Genomic DNA, 20296 nt, shown 5'->3' on the forward strand with positions numbered 1-20296 from the left:
TGGCGTGTCAGCTTAATGTGTGAGGAAAGCCTGAAGTGATGTGGCTGACAACTCTAGAAACATAATCGGGGCGAACAGAGATTCGAACCCACAACCATAGGTTTCTGGCGTGCCCAAGGAACGCAATTCTGTGTCTCAGTCAGTTGTAAAGCGTTAGTTTCGAAAACATGAGCCGTTTTACACATTATGTTAAACACAACTCTAATGAAATAGATATTCACTTCCTACATACTATTGTTTTTCTCTCATACTTTAGTCTTTTAAACTGTTGGTATACTTTCTTTTAGACATAAGTAACCAAAAAAACAATTATGAATTAATGCTTCACAGTTTTCTTGGAAATTTTGTTAGTCTTGATATCACATATGCAATAAAATGTTTTTTACGTCGCGTCCAAGATTATTGCACTTATATAGCTTTCATAGACCTATGTTGGTTATACAGAGCTCAGACACATCATACTCCGAGCCGACAAGTCCTTGTTTTATTCCCTAATGGCGAAAGGCAGAGTAACAACAAGTGCCATCTTTTAACGTCTTTTGGTATGACGCGGCCAGGGAATCGAACCCTTGACCTTCAGCTCTCCAGACAGATGCTCCATCCACTTCATCAGGGAGGCGGTCTGCAATAATATAGATTCACAACACCATCCAGATAAAATACTACGTACCAGGACTGGTGTAGTCCTCAACGTTGCCATGGCCGATGACGTTTCCATGCTTGTCTCGGATTCTCTGTCTCCTCTTCCTATGATGCGTGCCGCCGGCACTAACGTCGCTGTAGTAGCTGTGGTCGCTGTCGCTGCCATGTTCACGCCGTTCCTTCTTCTTTTTCTTCCGGTTCTTCGCTCTTCCTCCTCCGGGTTTATCACTGTCAGAACTGTGGTAGGACTCACTAGCGCTGTACGTCCCGTCGGCGCGTTTTCGACGTCGTTTGACGTGACGTGTACCCCCAGCACTGACCACACTGCAGTAACTGTGAGCGCTGTCTGAACCGTGTTTCCTCTCTCGTCGTCGACGTCGTCGCCGAGCTTGGCCATCTTCATCCTGGCTGCTGTGGTACGATTCAGCTGTAGGACAGGTAAGGTTCTCGTTAAGATGACATAACGTTACATTTGACGTTTTTATTTACGTTTTGTGTTTACGTCTTTCAATAGAACATGTTTACTGAGCAATATTCCAGCTATATGAAGGCGCCGTGTAAATGGTCGAGTGTGAATCAGACAAACCAGTGATTGAGATTACGAGCAACGTCCGAAGCTGCTGGAGTTCGATGTCGTGTAATCAACAAATATGTCACCGAGCCTGACCAATCGATCCATTTGACCTCCTCGTACAACCACAAGCACCAGGGACCTATTCTATTGCATCATCGAAGAGATATGACAACACAGACATTCACAGTGCAGTCCATTGCAAGGGGAACGCGGGTTCTTGTGAAAGAGATTATTATATGTATGAGTTGTGTTTAACGCCGCTTCTGACATAATTTCAGTTATTCACGACGTATCAGATTAGTGTGGGATACAGTTCCAACATAATTACAGTTATTTCACGACGTATCAGATTAGTGTGGGAGGCAGGTCCAACATAATTACAGTTACTTCACGGCATATCAGATTAGTGTGGGAGGCAGTTCCAACATAATTACAGTTACTTCACGGCGTATCAGATTAGTGTGGGAGGCAGTTATAACATAAGTACAATTACCTCACGACGTATCGGTTAGTGTGGGAGGCAGTTCCAACATAATTACAGTTATTTCACGACGTATCAGATTAGTGTGGGATACAGTTCCAACATAATTACAGTTATTTCACGACGTATCAGATTAGTGTGGGAGGCAGGTCCAACATAATTACAGTTACTTCACGGCATATCAGATTAGTGTGAGAGGCAGGTCCAACATAATTACAGTTACTTCACGACATATCAGATTAGTGTGGGAGGCAGGTCCAACATAATTACAGTTATTTCACGACGTATCATATTAGTGTGGGATACAGGTCCAACATAATTACAGTTATTTCACGACGTTTCAGATTAGTGTGGGATACAGGTCCAACATAATTACAGTTACTTCACGACGTATCAGATTAGTGTGGGGTACAGGTCCAACATAATTACAGTTATTTCACGACTTATCAGATTAGTGTGGGAGGCAGTTCCAACATAATTACAGTTATTTCACGACTTATCAGATTAGTGTGGGAAGCAGTTCCAACATAATTTCAGTTATTTCACGACGTATCAGATTAGTGTGGGAGGCAGGTGCAACATAATTACAGTTATTTCACGACGTATCAGATTAGTGTGGGATACAGGTCCAAAGTGGCAAAGTCCAGCTTGTAGATTAGTACCATTCTTGTGAGATACATGTATGGATCATAAATAAATAATCATAATCGAGGCGAGACTTTGATTTGAAGCAGCAATCAGTGGAACCTGGCACTGCCAAGGGACGCAACTCTGCATAACGAATTGTGCTTTACATGAAAAGGAAACACCCAAATAGCGTATTTCACCAAGAATAATTTCGATAACTTTATCTTTTTGGCTGATTTGTCAACGTTTCGTTTCATCACACAACCTTCACCTTGACCGGATGGCCTGCGATGAACTCATCCATTTTAGTTCTCTGGTCGTGGAAATGAGATGTTCGAACCAAAGGCCCAGGAATGTCACTTTTACTCACCATCGCTGTAGGTGCCATCCGCCCTTTTCCGTCGTCGTCTGACGTGACGTGTGCCGCCGGCGCTACGGTGACTTTTGTAACTGTAGTCGCTGTCGCTATCAGCGTCCCTCTTCCCCTGTTTCCGTCTGTGTCGTTCCTGCGGCGTCTCCTCTTCATCAATCCCCCCTCCCTTACCGCCCCGTCGCTTCCCCCCTTTACCCCGAGACATGGATGCGATGCCGCTGTCGACGTCTGATTCCTGTTGACCAATTTTTCTGAAAGACACAAAATCATTACACGTTCATCCACGTGGGAGTTATCCGCGACGTCGGTCTTTGCATCTACCAACGTAAAAAACCCTTAGGCATTCCGGGCTAGGTTAGGTCCTCAGCAACCTGTGCTTGTCGCTCGAGTCGGCTATAGAGATCGGTTGTCAGGATCAATAACGTTGTTCCTGATATCAACCATTGGTTTGTCTGGTACAAATTTAAATAATTACAAGCCGCCTTTATACAGCTGGAATAATGCTGAGTTGGCTTCAAACAACAAACCAACAAATATCAACGTAATACAGTAAACTACTGTTATGACGAACTCAAATGGACCACTAATTTTAGTTCGTTATAACCGTAGTTCGTTATAAGCCTATATACAACATCTATACAGCAAATGACCGGGACCAAAAATTAACTTCGTTATATCCGTCAGTTCGTTATAAGCGTGTTCGTTATAAACGTATTTTACTGTAATGATAAATTATAATCTAGTTTTGGTATGTTATGTCCGAAATTCATTCTTCGAAGTGCGGTGAGGTGGCATGGTGGGTAAAGTTTTCGCTCGACCGTCAAATACCCGGTTCGATTCCCATCGTGGATGCAATGTGTAAAAATTACAATTTATGTCTACTTCATTTTTAAGAAACTGTCGTCAGCGACTTTCGCATCAATAACATGTTCGTGCTAAACGCGGGATATTGCGTTTAAAATGTGTCCTAAGCATCAGTTCATTATTCGTATTATCAGTATCGTTGACACCGACCTCGTTATAACCGTAGTTGACTGTTTAGAACAGACTGGAGGACATCAAGAGTTATGACTTTTGAACTTTTTCCGAAAGAGCATGTGCTCATTAACTCGGTTCATAGCTACTGAACTTTTCGAAGTTCAGCAGATGCCTAAAGGACGGCAAATGCACAGAGACAAATGCGCATGGGGAGAAAAAGACAAGCTACTTCCCTTTTTCAAATATCCCTCAGAAAAGAACTACACTGAGGATTTATCTATGAGACGGAAAATATAAATTCAGACGGACGAATGGTTGGAAATTAAAAACTATATTTTTTTTTAGCGGGACGGTAATTTAGGACCGACGGGAGATTAGAAAGTCACAAAAAACAACACCTAATCAGCGTGTTTGATATCATTCACGTCGGAGATGACAAAGTACCTACTTCCTGTACTTCTTCCCCGTAACGGGGTCGACGACGACCTCATAGACGGCGCCATCTTTACCGACTATGCGGGTTCCGGGTTTTGCTGAAAATAACATCATTAACAATGTTCTTAATTATACAAATATAACATGTCAGTGATGTTTCATCGGAGCAGCATTCCATACATCTAACAACGACTGATTTCAATACTTTGGCGATAATCCACCAAATCAAACAGTTTGTTTATCAAGGATCAATTGTTAAAGATTCCAATACAAGCCAGTGAAACCTACGAAATTAAACTGTTTGCCAAACAACGACTGATGGTAAAAGATTCAACCACACACCAAATCAAAGAGTTGTTTTAACAACGACTGGTGGTCAAAGTCCTAGACTGGGATTTAGTCCCAGAAATAAGTTTCTTACTAAAAAATATATATCTACAATACATAACAAATATAATCCAAATGAAGCCCAGAACTAGGCTTAACTTCTTATAGAGCTGAGGCAATCTAGACTTGCCAAATCATTCTAGATTTGTTTTATAAATATTTTTATTTATTATGTAGGGTCTTGGAGACAGACTAGTCAAAGTCCCTACCAGCCTGGACTTCAGGGTCATCCGTTGCCGAGTACACAGTGGATGCCTTCTCCCAGTCTTCGATGATCTCCCCCTTCTCTAACTTGATGAACTTCTTGAGGAACTCTGGGTCTCCCCCGGACTCCTGGAACGCCCGGAACTCATCCTCTGTCAGGAGGACCTGCTTCTCAATCAGCCGACCGCTCTTCGTCCTGATGTACGTCTTCACCACCTTACAAATAACATGTACACACTATAATATGAGGCCTGACCATGTTCTAGTACGCCGCAAATGATTGCTACATACGTTTTATGTCGATTCAATTGTCTTTTGTATGATTTATTTCAGTAGACTTTAAATGCTATTACTATTACATATCCACAAAAAGGATCAAGCATCATCATCATCATAATTAGCAGCAGCAGCAGCATCAGTAGTAGTAGTAGTGGTAATATTTGTATTATTCTTATTTCTATTGTGCTTAATACTTTATGACACACAAAAAAAAAAAATCAGGGACGGGTCGGGGGGTCCTGGCAAAGTCAGACCGGTTGGGCTCACCAGAGACCATATGATAGATATTTTTCTATTATATTGTCTCTGGGCTCACCACCAGAAACCCAGGTTATCTCCCATTGTCAACCAACAGGAGTCGGACAACTTGGTACTTGGGATGCAAGCGTGAATTATTATTATTATTATTATTATTATTATTATTATTATTATTATTAAATGCATGTTTTTATTTTTGTTGATAAAGAAAGCCTTACCTTCATGGGCTGCCCGTCAGGGGCCTTCTCCCACGACTCTATAGTGTCTCCGTCATTGGGATTGAGGTACTTCTTCAAAATGTCGGCCGGATCTCCGCCTCCCTTCATCATCTTCTCGTAGTCATCGGCGCTCACGTAGATGGTCTTCTCAATGATACGACCACTCTTGGTCCGCACCTTTGTCTTAATAGCTTTCATGGGCTCCGCGCTCTGCCAGGACTCCAGCGTCTGTCCCTCCTCCAGTGGAAGATACTGCTTAATGATCTCACTAGGATCCTTCCCATCCCTTATCATAGCGTCATAATCGTCCTGTGATATCATAATCACCTTCTCAATCAACCTACCACTCTTTGTCCTCACATACGTCTTGATTGTCTTCATCTTGGCTTCTCCCCATCCTTCAATCTGCTCGCCGTCCTCTGTCTTCACGTACTTCTTGAGGACATTCTTGGCGTCTACCCTCCCTGCCTTGATGTCCTCGTAGTCCTGCTTCGACACGTACACAAGCTTTTCTATTAGACGTCCACTCTTGGTTCTCACTAATGTCTTTATGGCCTTCACCTCATCCTTGTCCCAAGACTCCAGTCCTGCAGCCTCATCTTTGTTGAGGTATCGCTTGAGGATGTCCTGTACATTCTTGCCCTGTTTGAAAGCCTCGTAGTCCTCCTCGTTCAGGAACACGATGCGCTCGACCAACCGTCCACTCTTTGTGCGGATGTATGTCTTGATCGCCTTCACATCTAAGAGAAGGAAACAAGACTTATTCATTTGCTTTCCTGTTGGGGAGCCCGGGTCATATGTTTCATCACCCATGTATGTCGTAAGAGCAAACTTACTGAGGATAAGGTAACCACAATGTGACAAGTGGCTGATCGTGTGCCATCGTACCCCGACGGGGAATAAATTAAGTTACTGAGGCTATTACTAACTGGTTGGTTTGTCAAGACTTTACTATGTTCAGACCCTTGCGACGTAACTGGAATATTGCTGACTGCAGTGTAAAACAAGGAATGAAGATATTTTTCTCAGCACTTACTGCTTTCTTTGATGGCCTCAAGTCGTTGTTGTCTCAGCATCTCACGCTGTCTCTGAAATATAAGTAAAATTATGTTTGGGTAGTTAAATAAATTAACATGTTGGTGTGGACAGGACAATGGAATATTTGTTATGTCATGTTTCTTGGCATTTTCACAAAGCAGAGGAGCTTCCTTTAGGCGTGTCAGAAACATTTGATTGTGGGTTCGAGTCCCAAATTCGCCCTCTTCATGGTTTGTAAGCACCAGTGCTCGCGGGTTTTACCAAAGCGGTAAACGTGTAAGAATTTAGCATGGCTTTGATCTGTCCCCCACAACAAACAGACACACCGTGATATTCAAGCGGTGTCAAACCAAACTCATTCACTCACTTAACGAAGTCGCTGGAAACCTGTACTAGAATAGTGGTTTTCAATGATTTGTTTGTTTGTTGCTTAACGCCGCACTCAGCATTATTCCAGCTATGACGGCGGTCTGTAAATAATCGAGTCTGGACCAGACAATCCAGTGATTGAGATCATGAGCATCGATCCATGCAATTTTGATACGATGACATGCATCAACCAAGTCAGCGAGCCTGACCACCCGATCCCGTTAGTCGCCTCTTACGACAAGCATAGTCGCCTTTTACGGCAAGCATCGGTTGCTGAAAACCTATTCTAACACGGATCTCCAAGGTTTTCAATGAGTATGCACGAATGCATAGACGTGCTGGGGATTTATATTATTAAGATGGGTTCTACTGTAATTGTGTCCATGAAAATATATGCAACTGCATATTACCATATCTTTTCTTGTTTGGGGCAGTCACGTATTTCTGCGAAAGGGTTATGGTGACTTCACTGATCTTGATGAGATTGGATACTCGTCATGTCTTTTCGGAATAAGTTTCCCCCGATCTATAGCTAGATTCCTCAATCTTTAATCACGTCCTTCCAACTCGCCACAGACTACAGTTCCTGATAGTAATGCTACTATTGATTTACAAAACGTAACTGGAAGCCAGGCCAATGTATTGAAACTAAGCCTGCTGTAGCTATTAACTCTTTGAGGGGACTTCAAGCTTTGAGTGCACGAGGCTGTTGTACAACATATGAGGTTTGTGTAATTATATGGGAGTTCAGGGATGATCCGCACATATAGAACGTCCACAACACTATGGTGTGTTGTAGTGGGGGTAGATGGGACAGTAACGGACATGATGCTGATGCGGATGCTGGTAGTGATGATTGTGATGGTGATGATCATGGTGGTGATGGTGGTAGTGTTGATGATGATGATGATGATGATGGTGATGGTGTTAGAGTTGTTGATGATGATGATGATGGTGATGATGATGGTGGTTATGGTGGTAGTGATGGTGATGATGATGATGGTGATGATGATGGTGGTGATGGTGGTGGTGATGGTGGTAGTTTTGTTGTTGTTGATGATGATGATGATGGTGGTGGTTATGGTGGTAGTGATGGTGATGATGATGATGGTGATGATGATGGTGGTGATGGTGGTAGTGTTGATGATGATGGTGATGTGATGATGGTGGTAGTGTTGTTGATGATGATGATGGTGGTGGTTATGGTGGTAGTGATGATGATGATGATGATGATGATGGTGGTAGTCATGATGATGATGGTGATGATGATGATAGTGGAGATGGTGGTGATGGTGATGGTCATGATGATGGTGGTGATGATGGTAATGATGATGGTGATGATAATGGTGATGATTTTACCTGCATCTCCAGTTCTTCCAGGAGGCATTTGATATACCAGTAACCATGACGATATCCTCCGCCTACCCTGATGTACTTGTGCTGCAACATCAGAAGCCTTTTGAGAAACTGTATTTTTACTTATTTTTATTTTACTTATTAAACTATTATAAATGAAATGAATAAAAGGACAGGTCTTGAAAAAGTCGAACATTTCGATTTATATTTACTTGGTGTAGTATTCTCTAAACAAAGAATGAATTTGTTTTATCTCAGCTAAGTCTTCTGACTACAATATCGTCTTACAATCCTAGTCTATGCCATGTTAAATCGTAATTGCTTAAGCACCCCTTAAACGCCACCCATTTCTTTTATACCGGTGTATAAATATTGCCAAAATTACGTCAACTCTTTAAAAAATATCGTTGGTAGAGCTCTCATTTAATGCTTGCACTTTGCCTGAACAAACAAATGTTTCACACTTTTTTATGTTTGAAAAAATGTCACATAATAGATTGTTTTTGAAGTCGTAAACGAATTCCAGAAATTACAGACATAAAGTCGAAAATGTCCAATTTGGCATGAAAAGAGGAAAGCAAAATTTGTTGACCAAGATTTAAGTTTGTCATTACCTGGCATTCCATTTAAATTTGATTTTCATTATCAAATACTTCAAACTGAGAAAATTGATTCTGTAATTTCCAAGGCACACATGAACTCTGAAATACTCAATATTACACGAACAGAGTGTTAGCAACTCTCCGTGCTCTTCTAGAAATATTGACATTAAACGTAAGCCAGTATTTACAAACTGATGAAAGAGTCGGAAGTCGATAGAACGCCGTCATCCCTCGTTGACCAAGAGAAAGCATTAACGAGACTAGAATGCCACACATTGCACAAGAGAATATTTAGAAACAAAAAAGAAAAAACAAGTGTTGCCTTCAACATAACACTACCATTAGACAATACGGTATTCTCAAGGTCGTGTTAATTCTGTTCAAATACACGGTGTCTTTGAAGTGTTTTCTCCATGCTGCAGACAGAAAGTCCAAGAGGCACAAGCTCCAATTTGTTAACCTCTTCAACAACAACAATTAGAAGCGCCATGTCTTCGAATTTACTTTGGAGGTCAGCAGAATGCAAATTTTGTCATACTTGAAACTACTTCAATTTCCCCTCATTCATGTCTGTGTACCTAATCCTAAAATATTCTCTGGATTAATTTGGTTAAAGAAACGGAATCCGTTTGTTTTGGAATAAATTCAACGATTTTTTCTGTTAGGTCGACACTGAATTCATGAGCTGTGGCATTTGACAATCCTTAAAGATTGTAATTGCTAGTCATTCGTCCTTTGAGAAGTAAATTCAATAACATACCGATTCGCATTTCTTGTGTGGGACTCTAAGTAGGCATTTCAGGCACTCTTCAGATGTGCTCTGAAACAAAGGATATCATTGACATTGATACACACATGTTAACTAAATTGCCTGGACTAAGAAACAAATTTGAGATTTAGTTCCGTGACACAGGAACAAGGTTCCTCTCTTCAGCTAAAGAAGTTAATTTCCTATTTTTATCTCAATTACCGTTTGTTCGAATAGAGGAAACGGTAAATAGAGATCGATTTTCTCGAGCGTACTTGTACTCTAAGATTACAGTGAATTGGATAAGAATATGTTGTTTGAATTTAATGTATCTTAGCGTTTAAAAACTCGATTTCATATTACCCTAACAATGTTTGCTGGTATGTTATACATCAAAAATAATTACATTGTGTAACCTTTTTCGTGCGCGTTCATTAATATATCACATATTTTATGGGCGAGAGTTGTTTATCTTCTTTGGGGTTACTTCCCTTACCTGAGGTAAATATGGAGAATTGGCACTGACTACTGAACCGGAGCGAGGGGTCTGTCGATACTTCGCGGAATATCGGGCACTCACATCTGATGATTGTCGACTCTGAAAAAAATTGAAATACTTAACTTAAAATAGACCTTTGGACTTACACACTGCTTGAATGTCAAAATCAACAGTTTCCCAAAAGGAACACGAAGCTCTTCATTGTTAATATCTGGGATCTACTTGTAACCACCAGGCAGTAAATATCTGGGAACTACTTGTAACCACTAGGCAGTAAATATCAAGGAACTACTTGTAACCACCAGGTAGTAAATATCTGAGAGTACTTGTAACCAACAGGCAGTAAATATCTGGGAACTACTTGTTACCATCAGGCAGTAAATATCTGGGATCTACTTGTAACCAACAGGCAGTAAATATCAAGGAACTACTTGTAACCACCAGGTAGTAAATATCTGAGAGTACTTGTAACCACCAGGCAGTAAATATCTTGGATCTACTTGTAACCATCAGGCAGTAAATATCTGGGATCTACTTGTAACCAACAGGCAGTACATATCTGGGATCTACTTGTAACCACCGGGCAGTAAATATCTGGGAGCTGCGTGTAACCACCAGGCAGTAAATATCTTGGATCTACTTGTAACCACCAGGCAGTAAATATCTGGGAACTACTTGTAACCACCAGGCAGTAAATATCTGGGAACTACTTGTAACCACCAGGCAGTAAATATCTGGGATCTACTTGTAACCATCAGGCAGTAAATATCTGGGATCTACTTGTAACCACCAGGCAGTAAATATCTAGGAACTACTTGTAACCACCAGGAACTAAATATCTGGGATCTACTTGTTACCACCATGCAGTAAATATCTGGGAGCTGCTTGTAACCTGCAGGCAGTAAATATCTAGGATCTACTTGTAACCACCAGGCAGTAAATATCTGGGAACTACTTGTAACCACCAGGCAGTAAATATCTGGGAGCTACTTGTAACCACCATGCAGTAAATATTAAGGAACTTCTTGTAACCAACAGGCAGTAAATATCTGGGAACTGCTTGTAACCACCAGGCAGTAAATATCTGGGAACTACTTGTAACCACCAGGCAGTAAATATCTGGGAACTACTTGTAACCACCAGCCAGTAAATATATGGGAACTACTTGTAACGACCAGGCAGTAAATATCTGGGAACTACTTGTAACCACCAGGCAGTAAATATTTGGGAACTACTTGTTACGACCAGGCACTAGATATCTGGGATCTACTTGTAACCACCAGGCACTAGATATCTGAGAACTACTTGTAACCACCAGGCAATGTCTTAGCACCTTGCCGACAGGTTTACGTTACCTGACTTGAACTTTTACAACGAGTGAGTAGTTAAATCGGACTCTGTGTCGCTTGAACAGTATTTCAATTATATATATCACGGTATGTAGAAGGAAATCTCGAAGTGATGCACATCTTAGACATTTACCGCTTGAACCCCGGATATGGTGCTGACGAATCAGAGATTCGAACCCACGATTCTTGCACGCACAGGGAACACAATTCTGAATACCGAATTCCTTAGACGACGGAGCCAGGTAAATCAGGGAAGATATAAAACACTCACATAAACTGCCGGGCAAAAGAAAGTATACACTTGAACACTGTATTTGACCAAAACATTACAAACGTTATTCAAAGCTGGAAACAGTCGCCGAAACACTGCAAACCTGAGACCAAAACACAACTATGATACACGTATTAAATAAATCAACATCGAATAACTCTTGTTTCTTTCATTTTAGCCACCATAAAAATGAGGGCTTACTTTCTTTTTTGCACGGCAGTTGATATTTGCTGGTTTGATAGATCTTAATTATACGTAAGCAGAGTTTCATAAAGATCTAGAATCTCGTGCAAATAGTACGACATGGTCTGTATTCACTCCACACTGATTGCTTTTATTCATTCACAATCTGGAAGCAAATCTATAACCTATCACCCGATATAGAGCCTAATCTTCGATCGCACCAACATGGGCGTCAAATCGCATACCTAACCACCAGCCGTACAGTTCCATCTACACTTGACCTCTAAATGACAAAGATTATGCATGTTCTTGATTTGTCTGCTGGGTAATAGTACACGAGTAGATGACCAGTATAGCGTCATATATCCTTCCTAACCGGGGGTCCATTGTGTGCGGTCTCCTACCGCGAAATGGGGTGTACACGAGAACAATGATAGGAGCGATAACACACGTTTCCCTTGATTGGGTTACTAAGAATCTACACCCACTGAGTCTGTCACAACGTTGTAGCGGCATAGGTTATGAGTTGTATAGTAGACGCTTAGTCCCTGAAAATATATAAGTTTGATTTGAAGAAGCAACTGGATTTAAATTGAAAAGGAGCCCGAGTGAGATGGGATGTTCAGACTAACGCTTAGTCTCTGGAAATATATAATTTTGATAGAAACAAGCATCTATATTTAAACTGAAAAGGAGCCCCAGTGAGGCGGGAGACCTGTGGAAAATCTAGACTTGCTTCATTTGGGGCTATAGCATTCCATAAGGGGAGGTCGGAAGGGAAAATAATATGGTTTACGGACTGTGCGACAGACTAGTTGCACAATAGGTGTTTAACTCCATCGTATATTGCCATTTTTAGGCCAGGTCGAGACGTTATAATTAGAAATTATTGTAAACGTTAACGGATAGGTTAATATTCATCATTTGAGTTGACAAAGTCGTGTTTGAATAACTTGAATCAATTGTTGGAATGTGCGTGTGTGCGTATGCGTTTGTATGCTGGTGCGTATATGCGTGCGTGTGCGTGCGTATGAATGCGTATATATGTGTGTACGCGTGTAGAAATTTTAATTTCTTAGTGAATAAACTAATAAAAAACCAACTTGAGTTTACTTAAAATTAATTTAAACTATTGAGAAAAAATAAATATGGAAAGGAATAAGGATAGGGTATGACTATAATGAGTGAGTGAGTGAGTGTACATCAGCAATGTCCAGTATACGTTATGTATCGATCCGCATGTACCCAATGAATAGCAACTTATTCGACAACATTACAAACACACAGCTCCCCCAATGACGTAATTTATTGATATCCATATTTTTTTCTGAAACATAAAAAATATTAATCACCATTTTTACATTTAACTCCTTGTTTAACCATCATTATATGATCCATTATTAAACATACATGCAAAACAGAACAATAGGTTTCTATTTTAATCAGTAAACACATTATCTCGGCCGTGTAGACCTGCTCTTGTACACTGTCAGCTTGTGACTGATTGCGAAGTAAATCAAAGGGATACTGGCGTCAAGCCCGTGTTGAAACTTTCTGCATTTCCCGTCTAATAATGGGTAATAAATAGCAACACCCACTCTATACTCACATAACTGATTACCTGTCGTAAATCCATGTTGTAAGCCTAGGGGACTACTGTTTCCATGTTCTTTGTTAATCAATCTAAGCCCAAGGAAAGGATTTTTAACAATGAATCACAATACTTCCTGTTTTACACGTTTTCCAAGGCTAACATATAGTTACCGAAATAAAGTAATGTATAAGGTTAGGTAATACATCCTCTTCTTTCACACATTTTCCTGGACTAACATAAAATTACCGAAATAATGTTATGGACAAGCTTAAGTAATAAATATCCCTTTTTCACACATTAACCGAGAATAACATATAGCTACCGAAATGAAGTTACGGACAAACTTCAGTGATAAATATTCCTCTTTTACACATTTTTCAAGACTAACATATAGTTACCGACATAACGTTATGGACAAGTTTAAATAATACATATTCCTCTTTCTCATATTTTCCTAGAATAACATATCGCTACCGAAATGAAGTTATGGACATACTTAAGTAATAAATCTTCCCTTTATTTACACATTTTTCAAGACTAACATATAGCTACCGAAATATACCGATATATAAATATTGTTCCTGATTTAAGTGTTAAAGACGTCGCCTCGTGCCTCAGCAATTTCGGCTGACCTGTCCCTCTTTAAGACTCATGTGTGTGAAACGATACACATATCTATTGTGAGTTTAAGTATTGATCAGATTTCTGTTTTATTTGTATTGATATGATTTATTTTTTTTACTTTTAGAAATTGATAGAAAATTTGGCTGCTCTGTTTAATACGTCCGAGTAGCTGACCATATTTCAGAACAAGAGTTAGTTTGGCCTTCAGTGGATCAAACTGCAATTTAACTGAGCCCTGATTGACCATTGTCTTGACATTCCAGTAACAAGTGAGCAATGGATTCCGACTGATTGATTGGGCATACCTTATCATGGGGCGTTTTGTGACGCAGTCTGTGGCTAGAGATGGCTCTTCAACATTCCTTTCACAGGAGTATGAGTATGTTTATTTGTGAGGATTTTGGGTTGATGTTTTTATTGCCATCTTAGTTCTTTCTTGCGTCCAATTGGACTTGTCATATTTGGGCTATGAATACTTTGATTTTGTTTTTTCTCTAGTTTGCTGAAGGGTGTATGTAGTAATTCCGCTTTGTCTACAGCTAGCTTCGCCAGTGTTTCTGCTTTCACATTTCCACGAATGTCTATGTGAGACGGGTCCAACACAGCTCCACCTGTTTCCCTTGATCCGATCGTTTTGTATATTGGTATAGAATGTTATTGTCTGTGTTTGGTCTAGAGTTTGAGTTTCTGTATAAGGTTAAGGAATACATATCCTGGGATGAGTCTCTTTCCCTAGAGTTGCAAAAGATATCAGTTTGGGATGTTGGAATTGAGAAGGTGTGAGTATGGGCTGCTAGAACCGAAGAGAGGGTGAGTATGGGCTGCTAGAGCTGAAGAGAGGGTGAGTATGGGCTGCTAGAGCTGAAGAGAGGGTGAGTATGGGCTGCTAGAGCTGAAGAGAGGGTGAGTATGGGCTGCTAGAGCTGAAGAGAGGGTGAGTATGGGCTGCTAGAGCTGAAGAGAGGGTGAGTATGGGCTGCTAGAGCTGAAGAGAGGGTGAGTATGGGCTGCTAGAGCTGAAGAGAGGGTGAGTATGGGCTGCTAGAAAGAGAGGGTGAGTATGGGCTGCTAGAACTGAAGAGAGGGTGAGTATGGGCTGCTAGAGCTGAAGAGAGGGTGAGTATGGGCTGCTAGAGTTGAAAAGGAGGTAAATATAGGCTGCGAAAGATCGGGAGGGGATGAGTATGGACAGCTACAGTTGAGTGAGTGAGTGAGTATGGTTTTACGCCGCTTTTAGCAATATTCCAGCAATATCACAGCGGGGGACACCAGAAATGGGCTTCACACATTGTACCCAGCTACAGTTGAAGGGGGTGGGGTGAGTATGGGCTGCTACAGTTGAAGGGGGTGGGGTGAGTATAGGCTGCTACAGTTGAAGGGGGTGGGGTGAGTATAAGCTGCTACAGTTGAAGGGGGTGGGGTGAGTATAGGCTGCTACAGTTGAAGGGGGTGGGGTGAGTATAGGCTGCTACAGTTGAAGGGGGTGGGGTGAGTATAAGCTGCTACAGTTGAAGGGGGTGGGGTGAGTATAGGCTGCTACAGTTGAAGGGGGTGGGGTGAGTATAGGCTGCTACAGTTGAAGGGGGTGGGGTGAGTATAGGCTGCTACAGTTGAAGGGGATGGGGTGAGTATAAGCTGCTACAGTTGAAGGGGGAGGGGATGAGTATAGGCTGCTACAGTTGAAGGGGGTGGGGTGAGTATAGGCTGCTACAGTTGAAGGGGATGGGGTGAGTATAGGCTGCTAGAGCTGAGAAGGAAGTGAGTTTTGGCTGCTGGAGATGGGAAGGGGACGCTTTCATTTCTTATAAATATCTATATACTTTCGGGTCTAGAAAAGACACTTATATTTTCCATGGAGTACAATATGAAATTACAATGACAAAAATGACCACCAAAAGCGTACAGACAGGAGAGGGTCGATGTTGGTTCACAGTTATATTATGTATGTGTGTCAGTACATATATCATGAACATTTATCTACGAGTCGAGATATAAACAGTTCCCGATCAGCACTCGATCTGCCCATTAAGATGATTGCTGACGTGAATCTAACGGTACAACGGATATCTATCACATAATGCTTGACTCGTTCCTTATCAGTGTAACCTCCCCAGGGAGTTGAGAAAATATGAAATAATGCATTGTAGCCTGCTTGATTAAGACGTCAGATTGTCATAATATTTATGACGGGCGAGAAATACATTTACCAAATGCATGTAGTCTTCAGACCCCCTACCCCCCAAAAAAACCCACAAAAACACACACACACAAACAACAACACACATACACACTACTTCAGTTTAAATCGAAGTAAGCTGATATATTTAATGCCGCACTCAGCAATATGCTATCTATATCACATCACATGTAGTCGAATCAGAAACAGACAATCCAGTGATATTATTAGCAACAATACATGCTGTGTCACCAGTAATTTCAAGTAATCCATTCAAAAAATTGTCACCACTATTTGCCTTTCACGTCCAACTAAATCAGTTTCGAAGAGGTGAAATAGGGTTTAACGTCGCGTCCAAGATTATTGAACTTATATAACGACGTGCATGCACGTGTATGTGTTTGTTTGGCTGCTTGTACTAGTCCGGACTGATGCCAATTTATGGTGCTAGCTCACTGAGAAACCATCACGCTTTTTAACATGAATACCCCACTCAGACACAGTATACTGACTCCGAGCCGACCAGTCCTTGTTTTAGCCCCTCAATGCCGAGCGCCAGACAAGTACAATTTTTTAGCGTCTTTTGGTATGAACCCAGCCGGGGATCGAACCCTGGGCCTTCCGCTCCCCGGACGGACGCTCTACCACTAGACCACGGAGACGGTCTAGTTTCGAAGAGATAACAAAGACTGATAACACCGTTATCAAGCAAGTGTTATGATGAAGTTGTTCATCCATAAGACATATCCCTACTTAGTACTCCAACTTCTCAATCCCTCTGAAAGAAGTTATTCTTGTAGATAGATACACGAGAGTGAGATTCTGTTTATAGAGTCTTTGTCCATTGCGATTCCTAATAATACCCTCAGTTGGGAAATGTGGCACATCGATGTAATGTCGGGTATTATATTCACGTATTCCTTGCTTCAAACGTATCTCTCCTGACGGATGTTGATACAATAAAACCCAAACTTATCTCGAGAAACAATTTAGAACATCCATCACTTCACATCATGTCCACAGAAGTCTGAGTTGCCAAAAGAGTCATCGTCATTTACGATTAGTATTTTTGACACGCTGACCAATAAACACTGTAAACTTTACGCATATCTGGCTTCGGGTACTGATAACTCTATGAATAACTTAAACATAAATTGTCAATGCAAGAGAATAACCAGCCTAGATTTTCTGCCGAAACAGATTCCACTAAGGGGAAATAGCTGGGAAAAGCATACGAATGTGTCAATAAAAAACAGATTTCATTGGCTGTAACATGCAAACTAGAAGTGAAATTTATATGAATGGATCATTGAAAATCTGTGAGGACATCAGGTGCTTGTGAAAAGGGTAAGCATGTCCTGTCCTACCGGTAGCAACCACCACTCACACGATCTGGATAAAAAGAAAGTGTTTGTTTTTTTGCCTGACGCCACACAGCAGTACGCCTGCCATCATTCATATACATTTTGTATACCGGTAACAAATAAACCTAGTACTGTTATTTAAATGCTTGCCCAATAATGTATGTACAAATTCATGTGTTAGGTAACTATTGTATGTGGATCGGAAGCCTTGTTTACAATATAACGGTAGTTTGGTGTACTGTTACATTCGATGTCAATATTCGTCAGAACCTCACAGATATACAGCCATAGCGTTAATATAACCCCTCGTCATACAAAAATCTCTTCATATTCAATATACTGTAATATGGTGGCAGTATAACAAGGTTTATGTTCTTAACTTTGCCATGGGCATGTATTTAACGAAGGTCATATTCATTGAACATATAATAAATTTATATTTATAAAATCTTTCCTGGGGTGACATATTCCAGATCTTAACGTATGCTAATACTAACGTATCTGTTCATCTGAATAACCGTATTTTGTCTATCCCCGTACAATAACATGTCAATGACGGTGAGAGAGACCTGATGACAAAATCGATAAAACTGGGTGAGTTGGGTTAAACGCCGCTTTGAAGAATATTCCAGTTAAATCAGGGCTTGTTATGTGGGAGGAAAGCCCGAAGTGTTGCAAGTCTTGTACCCCGTTCACATGCGCCTCTATACATATGTGTGCATACGTGTATAGAAATACATACGTGAGTATATTTGTCATGTGAACGCGTTTACTCATGTGTGTATATTTACACCAGGAGCAAATTTACATCATGTCTGGAGCAGGTGCAAATGTAAAATGTACATTTGCACTGTGTGTATATGTTGCAATGTGAACGTTTATGTCAACGTAAGAGGACGAGCTAATAATATCAGTTCTTTGCCAACACCTAACAAATTGTCACTTTTATGCGTATATACAGAGTTGAGCGGACGGTGTTTTCTTTTGGTTTCAAGGAGTCAAAACTGTGTGTCCAAATTAAATCAAACACATGTTGCTTCACGCGGAAATTTTCGGTGAAGTAACTCTCTTCTCATTCAATTTTGATTGTAAAACAACCTGTTTTGTGTTGAAAGTCGTGAACAGACTGACGATTATGTGTACCTTACACAATTTACATACTTTATTTATACACCTAAGATGCTTTTCATGTGAACGCATAGTAAATCTACATTTACGCACGTATGTATAGTTACACATCTGTAAAATTACTTACGTTAGTAAATGTTACGTTAGTATGTTGTGCATGTGAACGGGGTGTCAGACGTTTATCACTTCGGTGAAGCCCAGGGGCACGGGTATGGTGCTGACAAACCTAGAAACAAAATAGGGGCGAACCGGGATTCGAACCCGCGATTATATATGTTCTGACGTCCCCAAGGGACGCAACTCTGCACAGCCACTTGGCCACCCGTACTCCTCAGAAAAGTGATGTTTTGGTGATTGTCGCAACCACGAGTGAAAATATCAGCTTTGTTGGGACACGTTATTTGACAAAAAAACGACGTTATCTTCATTGTCTATTTTTCTAATGATGTGCACGATCTTACTCTGAAAACCCCAGTGTCAATGATACAGACTTCTTGTTTTGTTTTTTTGTTGTCTAACGCCGCAGTCATCTATACGACGGTAGTTTGTAATCGAGTCTGGACCAGAAAATCCAGTGATTGATATCATGAGCATCGATCCACGCAATTGGGATACAATGACATGCATCAACCAAGTCAGCGAGTCTGACCACCCGATCCCGTTATTTGCCTCTAACGAGAAGCATAGTCACCTCTTACAGCAAGCATGGATTGCTGCCTATTCTAACCGGATCTTCACGGATCATAAAATGCTATTCCGCTCGTGAAAGAAATCAATTTTATTTTTTCAAATAAATAAAGAATACCATCGCTAAATACATAATAACTGAATCTTCATGGCATAACCAGCCCTGCCTTGTTTACATTCATTGCTCGTTATACTTATTAAATATATACTTGATCCCATGGCTTCCCCAGACTACCCAGGACTCGTACCACCACCTCGCCTACCTTCTCCGACACCTCGTGGCGCAGTCCTAGAATCTCCTCAGCGCATTGCAACAAGTGTTCGTGATCATACTCCCTCAACACAGGGGCAACAGCAGGCCCAGGTATTCGTCTCCTGCTCCCCTTCTTCCTTCCCTCTATCCTCCCCACTTCCTTCATTCCACCCACGGACATGTCTTCGCCATATTTGCTCCCCGTGGTAGTTTGCGAGCTGTACAATATTCAGCCTACGACTTTGTGTGTAGCGCTCATTGTACCTGGTCACGAACCGTAATAGACACTAAGCCAGGTAGACAGGGTGCTACCTGACGTGGTGAACGCTTCAGGTGTGTACAGGTAAATCGTATTAGCCTAATCTCGGCAGGTGGATTTTGAGGACACGAGATCAATTAGATATGAGTGAGATATGGAAAAATATTTGGATTTGAATGTGCCCATGCTTCTGATTGTGTTAGCGTTGATATGTACGTGAAATATTTACCGTAGAATGTCGTTTATCTGATGCCCTCGGTACATTGGACATATATCGAGTTACCCGTAGTTCGAGACAAGCGAACCGATAAGGATTGTACAGGGACCATAAGGCCGAAGT

General features: G+C 41.1%; 1 protein-coding gene across 5 annotated transcripts in view; it reads right to left on the reverse strand.

Annotated features, from left to right (window-relative positions):
- Positions 1–20296, reverse strand: part of LOC124133066 — a 96032-nt gene that overhangs the window by 45597 nt on the left and 30139 nt on the right. For 4 of the 5 annotated variants that reach the window (XM_046497291.2, XM_046497289.2, XM_046497286.2 and 1 more), the window contains exons 3-11: positions 10066–10167; positions 9582–9641; positions 8223–8303; positions 6493–6544; positions 5457–6196; positions 4707–4917; positions 4124–4208; positions 2695–2948; positions 671–1069 (exon numbers count right to left, since the gene is read on the reverse strand). In XM_046497291.2, coding sequence (XP_046353247.1) covers positions 671–1069; positions 2695–2948; positions 4124–4208; positions 4707–4917; positions 5457–6196; positions 6493–6544; positions 8223–8303; positions 9582–9641; positions 10066–10167 — 1984 coding nt within the window. Of the gene's footprint in view, positions 1–670; positions 1070–2694; positions 2949–4123; positions 4209–4706; positions 4918–5456; positions 6197–6492; positions 6545–8222; positions 8304–9581; positions 9642–10065; positions 10168–19707; positions 20007–20296 lie in introns of those variants that run through there. The other variant, XM_046497285.2, reaches the window with a different exon arrangement.

Source organism: Haliotis rufescens, unplaced genomic scaffold (assembly GCF_023055435.1).
Source record: "Haliotis rufescens isolate VD_foot unplaced genomic scaffold, xgHalRufe1.0.p SCAF_23, whole genome shotgun sequence".
Lineage (NCBI taxonomy): Eukaryota > Metazoa > Mollusca > Gastropoda > Lepetellida > Haliotidae > Haliotis > Haliotis rufescens.